Genomic DNA, 12,500 nt, shown 5'->3' on the forward strand with positions numbered 1-12,500 from the left:
GTCAGACGTTTTTGTTACTCCCGCCTCTCTAAAGAACGTCACGTATCAAACGCTGAACTGATTGGTTCTCGCGTGGTTTTTATTTGCATAGCCTCTGACGTCAGCGGTTCCAACTTTTGGGACCAGCATTTCTGTGGTGCCGTGCCGGTGCCAGTTTTCGGCTCCGGCACCAGTATTTTGTCAGTGGAAAAGCGCGGGTGCCGGTGCTCGATCGGGCACCGGCACCGGCACCGTGGCAGTGGAAAAGGGGTATTGGATTTGCCATAAAGTAAACCCTACCTTAAAAAAGCCAAATGGAGTATGTAGCATTTCAAATCCATACACTTTGGTTTTGCTTTGATTTTGTTTTGTTTGAAGCAGAAGCAACTTGAATAAAAACTTGAAAATGTATGTGTGATCCCCAGTCACTCATTGTGTATGTGTCACTAGTCCAGGTTTTTGGCTCTTGACAGACCGTTGGGTTGAGCAGTGTTTTTGGCCCAAACCTCTGTCCTCTCTCCTTTTGTGCTGAATGTGATTTCACCATGAGTTTGTGGATTATTGACACTCCCTTGTTGCTCCAGGAGTCAATCGTTGCCCTCTGATGTCATCAACATGTCCCTTTGTCACTCTGAGTCAGCCCAGATTTTAGGCCGTTTCTCAATATGTGTTCTTTTCTGTACTTGCGTTCCCATGGCCTTGTGAAACGTTATCATTCACAGCGTAAGTACTGTTCCAATTCAAAGTTTGCTTCTAGCCAAGTACAGCTCAAATACCTGGAAGTGTTCTCAATTCGTGGGTTTTTTCAAGGATGCATGAGGATGTGACTTGTGTGGACTTGGGTAGTCAAGTATCCCAGAATGCATTTCGCCAAAACTACAAACTCCCACAATTATTTCCCGCCACTGGCCCTTTTATAAGCACGCATCGTGAATATATAATGTTTTATTAACATTTTAAATAATGTATTTTTTAAAATTAAAACAGATGCAGGCAAGTTGGTGTATAATATGTTATATGTTATTGTAAATATCTATTACAGTGAAGATAAAGGTGAAAATGCAGGGTAGACTCTAGAGCCAAGCTGAGCTATGATGTCAGCAAGAACGCTGCTGTCCCAAATGCAGATCGAGCGTACTGCATCCTCCCGTGCTCGGGGGTCTGAACTCCCAAGCTGAAGTCGCCAAGACTGTACTCACCGGTGCACCGGTGTCTGTGCATGATGATACTCCGTGTTGAGAAACGTCCTTAGGGTCTGATAAATTCATACATCAACCCCCACAGGGGCAAGTGTGAGCATCGCAGGTCTAAGGTTGGGTACCGAACTTCGATACTTTTATGGCACTGACCGAACTGATTAGGCACTATCGAGTATCAAAAAATACCTTGTCTCTCAGTACCAAATTTCGGTACTTGAGGAGTAAATCTCATCAGCGTCATTGAGCCAGTAAGCATGCAGCATGATTGTACCAAGATCTAATAATGCTGGTGACTGGCTGTATAACGTAATGTTACACGAACACGTTGTAGATGCATGCAGGAAAAACACTATGTTACGCCCAGAGACTGGTGTGTGTGTTGTTGAATTTTGAGTGGCTTGACTGCAGTGTGCGTTGCGTAAATGTCTAAGGATGTATTCACACGTAGCGTCTTTTTTATTTGATGAAAAACGCTGGCGGCGTTTGTTCCAAAGCAGTTGAGAGTCTTTTGTTGCCATAAGCAGCTAACAGGCTAGTTTTGCTAAAGACAAGCAGTAAATACAAAAGCCCACCTGAAACTCCTAGGATCCGTCCAATTTGACTATAGAAGGCCTCTTTATAATTAATGTTATGATACAGTTTAACTGTCATGTCTCACAGTTCACTATGCTCAGAAACTCGCACAATTAACTTCTTCACCGCCACATTCTCTGTTTTTGGTGGTTGTTATGGGAAACAACAGGGGTCACTACTATGCTTGTGATTGGTCAGCTGTCAAAAAAGCGCTTGACAAAGGGTGTTTTTTCCTGAGAAGTTTAACTTTTTTCAACTGATAAAAACGCCCTGAGCTGCAGAAAAAACACCGGCGATGGCATCCCAAAAGTACAGTAGAGATTTTTTTTTTTTGGAGCTACTTTTGCATTCCCTCTACTCTTGTGCGATCTGACTGTTCTTGCTCTATTTGCTACTCTTTAACATGCATCACAACAATGAATCAGCTCATAGAATCTTACTTTCAACTTGCCATTAAATATGCAGACATAATTTTACTGCCGGGGAAAGATGAAGAGTTTCATGGAAAGGTAGCCTGCGTGTATCTGTAGCATGGGCGTCACATTTGTGTCTTTTATTCTAGTGTTTTGAAAGTCACTGTCATGTAAAACAATAAAGAGTTCATGAAAGCCACATAACTGACATGCCTAAGTTGTGTCAGCTGTGCATGTTTTCCCAAATACTGAGATCTATGGATATCGCTACTCCAAGCCATATTACAGCACGTTAGAATCGAGTAATGCTGACACCAGTGCCGACATCACCAAGGTTGTCACTGGTAGAAGTGACGTCCATTGTCAGCCCCCAAGCACGCTGACATTAGACACTGATAGCCAAGTGCCATGCAGCAAAGGTTCAGGCTACCAAAATCACCCTTGTAGTTACTTTTCATTTAGTTTGCGGCCGGCAAACTTGCAGACATTTGTATTTAACCCCAGTCTCTCTGCATAACTCTGTCTGTCTTCCACAAGCCCTTGTGTAAACCAGTTCAGACCTGACCTGAAACAACCTGAATGGAGCTTTCTGCTCAGAGGTCGATCAGGTTTCCACACATCGTGTTTGAGACAATGGGAAGTCAAGTTTAGCTGCATTCATTTCGTGTGTTTGTCACTCTGGTGTGTGCTTCTCTGCCTGTGTGTCTATGTACCATTAGAATCCATTTGGGACTAACACAGTAATAACTATGCGCTTTGTTTTGCAGAATGTCAAATAATTACTATTTTTTCCCAAGGCTGGGAGAAGTGAAGCTTTGACTTGTTTCCAGAGCTACTGAATGTCAGATAAAACTGGAAACACCACTCTCCATTGTTCAGACTGGAAGGTCAACAGATTTTGACTACATTAAGCCTGACTGACAGAAAAGCACCTGTAATTACTGGGCTTTAGAACAGTTTCACACTGCTTACTGCCATGGAGCTTCTTTTCTTTCCTTTTCTTTTTGTCTGCCTCTCAGTGTTTTCCCAAAGCTTTTTAATGTAAATAATGAAAATAATTCTCAATTTTTGTTTTCTTCTCAAGAGAATGCTCTGAAGAGTCCCTGGTTTTAGCACTTCACACACACACACACACTCACACTCTCTCAGACGGAAGCAGTGTTGGAGAGCAGGATGTAACCTGTTGTGTGTGTGTGTATGCATGTGATGTTACTGGTGGAAGTGGTGTTGAAAGGAGGGGGGCATCGGAGCAGTCACACACACACACACACAGAGAAGCCCCTGAGCCACTAGGATAGACACAGAGGTACGGGTGGATGAGTGGATGAACTTATGAGTCCAGTAATGTGTGGTAGACAGATAGAGGTTATAGTGAGGTAGGTACCTGAATGGAAGGATGGAAGAAATACAGAGAGAGAGAGAGAGAAAGAGTGAGTGAGAGAGAAAGAAAGACAGAGGGAGAGACAGAGAATGATAGAGAGTGAAAGAGAAAGAGAAGGAGAGACAGAGAGGGAAGGTGTGTCTGTAAGGCAGGTGTTTTGTGCCAGCCATAGCATGAACTGTGAAATAGATGTTTCCTCTGCTCCTGGCAATCCATTAAAGCAGTAACTAGTTTGGTCCTGTATAACATGCGCGCACACACACACGCACTCTCACATGCACAAACATGCGCGCGCGCACACACACGCACAAACACATATTCGCGTGCATATCATATCACCCTCCATGTGTAATGCATAAACATGTTCATATTTGTCCCATAATGATTTATGGAACATGCTGTAAAGACAGGGGTTATTTTCCTACTTGGACAGTATGTTTTGAGAGGGCGTGTGCTCAGTAAACGTGATTATGCAAATAAAAATGACATGGGAGACGCGGATGAATGAGTTGTTGCATTTCTCTATTGCAAAGAAGAGATGAGCAGGAGGTTTCAGTAAAGTCTAGTGCCCTGACATCAGGGAGCGATTATTGAAGTGTTGTGACATCAGGGGTTAATTATTAAAGTGTTTTGACATCAAAAGGAGCCCCTCCTGCTACAGCACCAGCTTTATAACCTGTGTAATGCCTTCCTCACAAAAAAACCCCCCATAATAATCTTATGTATGCGTTAAATAGAGTTTTTATAATCTTAATATTGTTTATGCGTGAAATAGAGTTTTTATAATCTTAATATTGTTTATGCGTGAAATAGATTTTATGTTTATACAGCTCAGAACACATTGAAAAATGTGTTCTTGTTTGCCCCTTTAAAGACAAGCTTTATTTGTTTGTGTGTGTGTGTATGTGTCTTAGAGAGAGGGATGTGTTTGAAGCCCAGTCACTGAGTCTGTGTGTGTGTGTGTGTGTGTGTGTGTGTGTGAGTCAGTAGTCCAGGTCTTTGGCTCTTGACAGGCAGTTGTGTTGAGTACTGTCATAAACATGGAGGGTAGATGAGGCAGAGTAAGCAACTGTTTGACTCTGGTCTCTCAAATATGAACTCCTGTCTCTCAAGTATGAACTCTTGAACTGTATCAGTTTCCCCCTTGTACATTTCCACCTCTCTAACCTATTTCCTGCCCTTCTCATGGCAGTGCTGTGTTACGTCATGACTGCTATCTGCCTGTGTATGCTTAATAACTTGTTACCCACTGGCCAAGCACCCCCACACACACACACACCAACCCACCCGCCCAAAACATGCAGTTTAAGTCAGTCGCAGTATTGCTCCTCTTTGTGACTGTCTACAGTAGAAACCTTTACTTTAGCAGTGGGAAGAGTTCAAGTGAGTCATCCTGAGAAAGGCTGCTTTGGCCCAGGTGTTTCTCTCTGTTTCCATGCAGTGACGAGCAGATGCCTTTGTCTATGGGAATAACACACACACACACACACACACACGACCAAATCTGAATGAGAAATATTTGAAGACATCATTTCATGTGTAAGAGAAATGCAGGAAACAAACAGAACCTGTTAAACCGTCACATTTCAAAACAAAAAGTCATTGTAGCACACTCTGCTTCACACACACACACACACACACACACTTTTTTCCACCAAGATGAAGCAGGAGTTTGGAGTGTTTTGTTTAAAAGACAAAATAAATTCCACCAGCTTCGGATTGTCGGGAAATTCAATATTTCTTCCGAAAAAAATCTGTTTTGGAGTAACGAGTTAGAAAGCTGTAAATGAAATGTGTTAACTGTTTTTTAACTTTCAGCGGGGTTTTGTGAGAGCAGATGTGAAAATCCAGTCAAAATATGGGCAGCTGTGGTCAGGTTGTTTGCTCGTGTTTGTGTGCCTATCAAAGCTGTCTGCACTGGACCTGGAACAAGAGGATCTTTGTCATGTGAAGCTCCAGTTCCTGGAGAGGGAATCATAGTGATGTGATTTTTTTTTTTATGAAGCCAAAATGTTTTTCTCTGTCATTTACTCATTAGCCTGTTTACTTGTGGTCTCCCTGGGGATTCAGGCTAAAGTCTGTCTGCCTTCACTTTCACCCAGTCTGCCTACAGAGTCTTCAGCCTGTCTGCACTGCAGTGTTACAGGATTCCTGAGGCTGTGTTGGGGATATAGAGGAGTTCTGAGGCTGTGTTGGGGTGATAGAGGAGTTCTGAGGCTGTGTTGGGGATATAGAGGAGTCCTGAGGCTGTGTTGGGGTGATAGAGGAGTTCTGAGGCTGTGTTGGGGTGATAGAGGAGTCCTGAGGCTGTGTTGGGGATATAGAGGAGTCCTGAGGCTGTGTTGGGGTGATAGAGGAGTCCTGAGGCTGTGTTGGGGTGATAGAGGAGTCCTGAGGCTGTGTTGGGGATATAGAGGAGTCCTGAGGCTGTGTTGGGGTGATAGAGGAGTCCTGAGGCTGTGTTGGGGTGATAGAGGAGTCCTGAGGCTGTGTTGGGGTAATAGAGGAGTCCTGAGGCTGTGTTGGGATATAGAGGAGTTCTGAGGCTGTGTTGGGGATATAGAGGAGTTCTGAGGCTGTGTTGGGGTGATAGAGGAGTCCTGAGGCTGTGTTGGGGTGACAGAGGAGTCCTGAGGCTGTGTTGGGGTGATGAAGGAGTCTTCCTTAACTCCCGTCTCTGTTTGAGAGACACAGCTAGCTCTTTTCCACTAGGACGGTGCTGGTGCCCGTGCCGGTGCGGAGCCAGTGCTGCCTTGGTCTCATGGCCCCCTGGTTCTGTGCCCAGAGATGGAACACCACTATGAATGTCACATTCATCTGAGCACATACCCAGACCTGTTACACACATACTTTTTTTTTATGAGGGCTTGGTCACCATGGAAACACCACCCAGTGAAGTCTGGACTGGGAATGACTCAGGCAGTGTTTTCCCATTGAGTTAGGAGGCTGCAATACTGAGCCAGGGCCAAGCCCAGGATACCTCAAGTGCACCTCTGTCTGTTTGTCTGTCTGGTAGTCTTTTAGGACTGAGAACACTTTCCACACTGTTTGTTTGATTTGCCACCTGCCCTGGTGGTGTGAAAAGGTTTTTTTTTTACTGTTCCTGTATGAATGTAGTGTTTCTGAATGAGAAATATCCACAGTGCAGCAGCTGGCTGTGAGCCCTGTGGCCAGTGCTGAAAGGTAGACAAGGTTTTGTGTTGAAGTAGAGGCAGACTAATGACTGGGCTGACACAGGATGGCTCGGTTTGGATCACAGTGAGCTCTCGGCCTGTCTTCAGACATTTCAGATGATGTGTGTTCAAACGGTTCAGTGTTCACTACACTGAAAATGGAATAACTCTCTGGAATTCCCTTCTCTCTCTCTCTCTCTCTCTCTCTCTCTCTCTCTCTCTCTCTCTCTCTCTGTTCGGGGGTGTCTGTGGAGATAGGACAGACATAAATGACTGTAGATGGGGAACCGATGTTGCCATTTTGTGACAAGGTCGTTGCCGTGGGAGGCAGCTGGTGACATGAGTTATGCAAAAGGAAAGGAAACAGGGGAGAGGTGGAAGATGTAAAGTGGAGGAAAGAAAAGAGTGCTGCAACAGAGAGGAGGAGGAGGAATAGAGAGTAGAATGTGGATTTGAAGGACTGGGGTAGTGGGCAAGGAGATGGAGCGAGGGAGAGAAAGCATCAGGATGGGTGGAGAGGATGACGGACATGCAGAAAATGGCCTGTAGGTGGAAGAGGTGTGACAGACAGGGTGGGTAGGGGTTGCTGACACAAAAGAATTAATAGATGAGGACCAAGAGACAGGGGAGGATTGTCTACATATCTGCCTGTCTGAAAATGGAGTTTCGGGGAGGTGATTGGTCCTGTGTGTGTTGACATACCTCCTTGAAGGAGGTCTATTGATGTGAAACAGTGCATGTTGCCAGCACTGTTAATCTCTTGGAACAGAGGAGTGTAAAAACAAGCGCTCTCACCCATTCTGACAAAACTGCTCTCTCACAAATAGTTATGTAAATGGCACTGCCTTGCTCAGGTCCTCATGCTCCTGTAATCCCCGGATGATGAATTGTCTAACGAAAGGACTGAAATATAATGGTTGTTTTTTTTGGTTTTTTTTGCTTTTGTTTTTTTTTTCAGGAGCAACTAAAGAGATTGGATCAGCTTTGACCAGGATGTGTATGAGGCACAGGAGTATCGAATCCAAACTCAAACTCTTCACAACGTAAGAGTCCTGCCTCTTCCCAACTTTCTCTTCCCTTCTTTTTTTTTCTTTCTTTTTTCTTTGTCACTTGTCTTTGACACACGCCCATGCCTATTTTACATTACACTGATCTGTGACTTATCGCTGGCATACACGCTGGTCCGTGATTGATCACTGACACACACTGATCCATGACTGATCACTGGTACGTGCTGATCTGTCACTATTCACTGATACACGCTGGTCCGTAACTGATCACTGGTACGCGCTGATCTGTCACCATTCACTGACGCACACACTCTGGCCTGAGACTGATCACTGACACACACACACACTGGTCTGTGAATGAACACTGACACATGCACAGGTCTGTGACTAATCACTGACACACACTGATCCATGACTGATCTCTGGCACACACTGATCCATGACTGATCTCTGGCACATGCTGGTCTGTCACAGTTCACTGATACACATACTAGTCTGTGACTGATCTCTGGCATGGGCTGGTCTGTGACTGCTCACTGACACACACACTAATCTGTGACTGATCACTGACACACACACACACACACACGCACTAGTCTGTGACTGATCACTGACACACGCTGGTCCTTGACTGATCACTGATGCATGTCCTGATCTGTGAATGATCACTGACACACACACACACACACATACTGGTCTGTGAATAATCACTGACACCCCCCCCCCCCCCCCCCCCACACACACACACACACTGGGACTGTACTGAATTAGGTAAATTGAAAAGTCGAAAGCTCCTAATGTGCTCTGTTTGACAGACTCGCTCCCAGTCCTGTTAGCTGTCTGCCGTCCTCCCTCATTCACTCCACTCTTTTTGTTTCTCTGGGCTTTTCCTTTTCTAATTCATGCATGTTAAGCTGCTCCTCTTTCAGAGTTTGAGTGAAGACCTTTTTTGTTTCCAGCGTTGATTTCTGTTGTTTGTCGTGTACCTGGCAGGGCTCTCATGGATAATCTGATTGGTCCGTTGGAGCTGAAGATTGAGGAGTGGAAAAAGGTGGCCAGTCAGCTTGACAAAGATCATGCCAAAGGTACCGGAATTTTCCATATGTTTCCCACTACTGCAAATAATGCACCACACCTTTCCAACCGTACCTCAGTCCTAGTCATACCAAAGACTCCAAATGTTTCATATCACTGTCATTTTTAACATGCAGGATCTCCTCTCTCTTTATTAGTTGTGGAGTGTTATCCTGCTGTAAACTTTACCGTGATAAGATTATGAAAGGTAGCTTCCTGTTAGTCTGACTGTGGATAAGTCCACGGCCTGGAGTGTGGGTTTTATTCAGAGAGACCATCACTGGGCTGGGTTCTCCACTATGTTTTGATCCTTGGCTATACTCTTTCATCAGACTCACGAGACCTCAGCTATATTTTACTCTGACAGATATTCATTTCCATCTCTCAAACTAGTTCTCACAACTGGGAATTACACTCAGCCATTTGACTGGTTGTAGCTGCGTTTTATGCTTCTGTAGTTGTTGTTAATTTGGTATGAAACAATTCACTGAACCTTATCTCTGACTGTGGAGATTAGTGACATGCATTATCTTGGCCGGAGATGCCTCTGCTCTTTCCATATTTGCCATAAATAATTTATGAAGGCGTTTGCCCAGCACACATAATGCTTTTCAGACATTTAATTTTCTTCCCTTTAATGTGATTGATTGTCTTTTGACTCGGCAGAATACAAGAAAGCCCGAGCGGATATCAAGAAAAAGTCTTCGGACACCATCAAACTGCAGAAGAAGGTGAAAAAAGGTAAGCAACGGTGGCGCTGAAAAGAGCAAGAAGGACTTTTCTGACTGGCTGAGGCGCAGCAGTGTGAGCGGAGACATGCCGTCGTAATGCACACTCAGGTTACCTCATCAGTATGCCCATTGTCTGAACACACAATGCCAGAACTGGCCACACCCTCGGTTGTAACCGCAACATACCCACCTCAGTCTTTCTGAGTGAACACTGACGGGTGAGAGAGGAGCTCATGTCTGATGCGGTTTCAAACTCTTCTTCTGACACATGCAGGCTTTAAATGTTCACACAGCTACTAAAACCTCACTCACCAGGTTTACCAGACCAGTTATGTGTATATGCTGTGTTTGTAACTTATTAGATTTGAATTAATGTGCATTATAGCTTGTTTCTTATTCCTTGATGGACTTGAGAAAGTTCTAGAAAGGTCTTTACATTTTATGGGAGCAAGCTTTCAGTTGCTGTGGTTGTAGTGGAATTTCAATTGCGGACAACAAATTTACTCTTCAAAGTTTCATTGCGAGTTACGGGACAAATTTAGATAACAAAGAGGGAATAATTGGATCCGCACAATTCGAGCCATTTTCAAATGCTGGCGCTGCCGGCGTATGACGTCACCTCAGCGACCCTAGCCAACCATTCACAAAGATCCAGGCTGCTTTTATGTGCAGTTGAAAGGCGGAGAATTTAAATCCCCCGTAACGTCACAATTGCCAATTACCTATTTTGACACCACACACAAAAAAAGACACAACAGTGGTGTGAGAGAGTGTGAAAGCCCGGGTGGAGCAGTGAGGCTGTGGGCTTCAGAGTAGCACATGAGAGAGTGACCAGGAGCAGGAGCAGAGAGAAAACACTGAAATAGACCAGAGACCTGAAACAGGGAGCAGCAGAGTTAGAGAGAGAGGTGCTCTGTCATTAAAGCAGTGTGGAGTCTGCCTCTGAAGTACGCCAGTCCCATCGTCTCCTCACCAAAGCCCAAGCACTCCCATTCACACTCATGTCAAACTGTTCACGCCTTCAAAAGACACACTCTCTATCCCTTCCTGCTCACTCCTCACTCACACATATACGCGCGCGCACACACACACACACACACATATCAATATTTCACCAGAGGATGACACTCACATTGTGTGTGAAAATTCATTCACATTCTGGAAGTGTGTCACCCAATAAAACCTAGGCACCAGTGCTCACCATTTCTGCCTGATTGCACACCCTCTCTTTATCAGTGACACACTCCCTGGCTCTCTCTCCCTCCCTGTCATCCTGTTGTTTAAGTGTCAGGCTCTAGAGTTGTTTAAGAGTCAGGTTCTAGAGCTGTTTAAGAGTCAGGTTCTAGAGCTGTTTAAGAGTCAGGCTCTAGAGCTGTTTAAGTGTCAGGCTCTAGAGCTGTTTAAGAGTCAGGCTCTAGAGCTGTTTAAGTGTCAGGCTCTAGAGCTGTTTAAGTGTCAGGCTCTAGAGTTGTGAGAAAAACATAGGGCTGAGACTCTGAACTTTCTTTTCAGTCATTGTGTGTAGGAAGACCGTTGGTCCAGAGAAAACAGACAGACCGGGTCTACCTTGAGCATGAGCATACAGTTAGAAATATTAGAAATATTCAACCCCCTTAAGACTGTAAGTGTTTACCAATGGAGGTTTTTTTTTTCAAAGAACTAGATTTTGCTTTGGATGACTTCTTTATCAGTTGAGTGGTACATAACATCAGCCAAGAGAATGATGTAGTATTTGTGAGTTTCAGGATATTTTGTTAATCTAACCATGTCACAATTATTCAATGCCTATAGAACATTGCTGTCTCTAAAACCATCTGCTAGTTTTTATAGCCTAAAGTGGTGTTAAAACATAACTGAGCTTTTGGGAACTTTATAATGACCCTTAATTTGCTTCAGCTGTGATGCATATTGTATATAAACTCCACCCATGAAGGTGTTCAAGGTCATGGGTAAGACTAAGGAGCTTTCACAAAAGCTGAAAGAGGAAATTATTTCATTGCACCTGAAGAGCACTGGGTATAAGAAGATCTCCCAAAAATGTAACAATCCAAGAGACACCATTGGGAGCATTATATGGAAGTTTAAAACTTAAAGCACAGCTGCAAACCTACCTGGCTCTGGGAGAAAGCCCAAAATTTCATCAAGAGCAACTTAATCAGGACAACTAATAAAAACCCCTGTGTTACTGCAAAACAGCTACAGGATGACCTGATGAAGGCCGAGACAAGTGCTTCAGTGGGCGCTATAAGACGAGCACTGAATAAACAAGGACTTCATGGCCGGACTCCAAGACGCACTCCACTCTCGACCACTCCACTCCTGACCACGAGGAACATCAAAGGTCAACTAGAATATGCCAGGAGGAATTTGGATAGGACTGCAGAGTTTTGGAGGACAGTTCTATGGACTGATGAAACTAAGCTGAAACTGTTTGGATACATGGACCAGCGGTATGTCTGGCGTGAGAAAGGCTTGGCTTATGACCAGAAGAATACCATCCACGGTCAAGCATGGAGGTGGGTCACTGATGATGTGGGGATGTTTATCTGCTGCAGGAACTGGCAATCTTGACCATGTAACTGGCATCATGGATTTCCAAAGATGCCAGGCCATTTTAAAGATGAACGTGATGCCTTCTGTTGGGAAAATTGCACCATGGTGATCACTGGACTCCCCAGCAAGACAATGATCCCAAGCACACCAGTCAACCAAAGCTTGGCTGAGAAATAGATCCCGAAATGTCCTGGAGTGACCTTCTCAGTCCCCAGATTTATCTCCCATTGAAAATCTTTGGTGGGATTTAAAGAAGACGGCTGTAGCACGAAAGCCGTCAAACCTCAGTGAGCGAGAGGCTTTTGCAGGATGGCCAAAGATTCCAATAGACAGGTGTAAGAACCTTGACAGCAATTAGCAAAACACTTATTAGAAGTTATAACAGCTAAAGGATGCTCCACAGAGTACTTTAGC

At 44.4% G+C, this 12,500-nt stretch overlaps 1 protein-coding gene across 2 annotated transcripts in view; it reads left to right on the forward strand.

The window, feature by feature from the left end:
* Positions 1–12,500, forward strand: part of mtss1 (MTSS I-BAR domain containing 1) — a 65,572-nt gene that overhangs the window by 32,141 nt on the left and 20,931 nt on the right. For both annotated transcript variants that reach the window (XM_030780016.1, XM_030780017.1), the window contains exons 5-7: positions 7,677–7,761; positions 8,722–8,813; positions 9,469–9,543. In XM_030780016.1, coding sequence (XP_030635876.1) covers positions 7,677–7,761; positions 8,722–8,813; positions 9,469–9,543 — 252 coding nt within the window. The remainder of the gene's footprint in view (positions 1–7,676; positions 7,762–8,721; positions 8,814–9,468; positions 9,544–12,500) is intronic.

This window comes from Chanos chanos, chromosome 7 (assembly GCF_902362185.1).
Source record: "Chanos chanos chromosome 7, fChaCha1.1, whole genome shotgun sequence".
NCBI classification, from domain to species: Eukaryota; Metazoa; Chordata; class Actinopteri; order Gonorynchiformes; family Chanidae; genus Chanos; species Chanos chanos.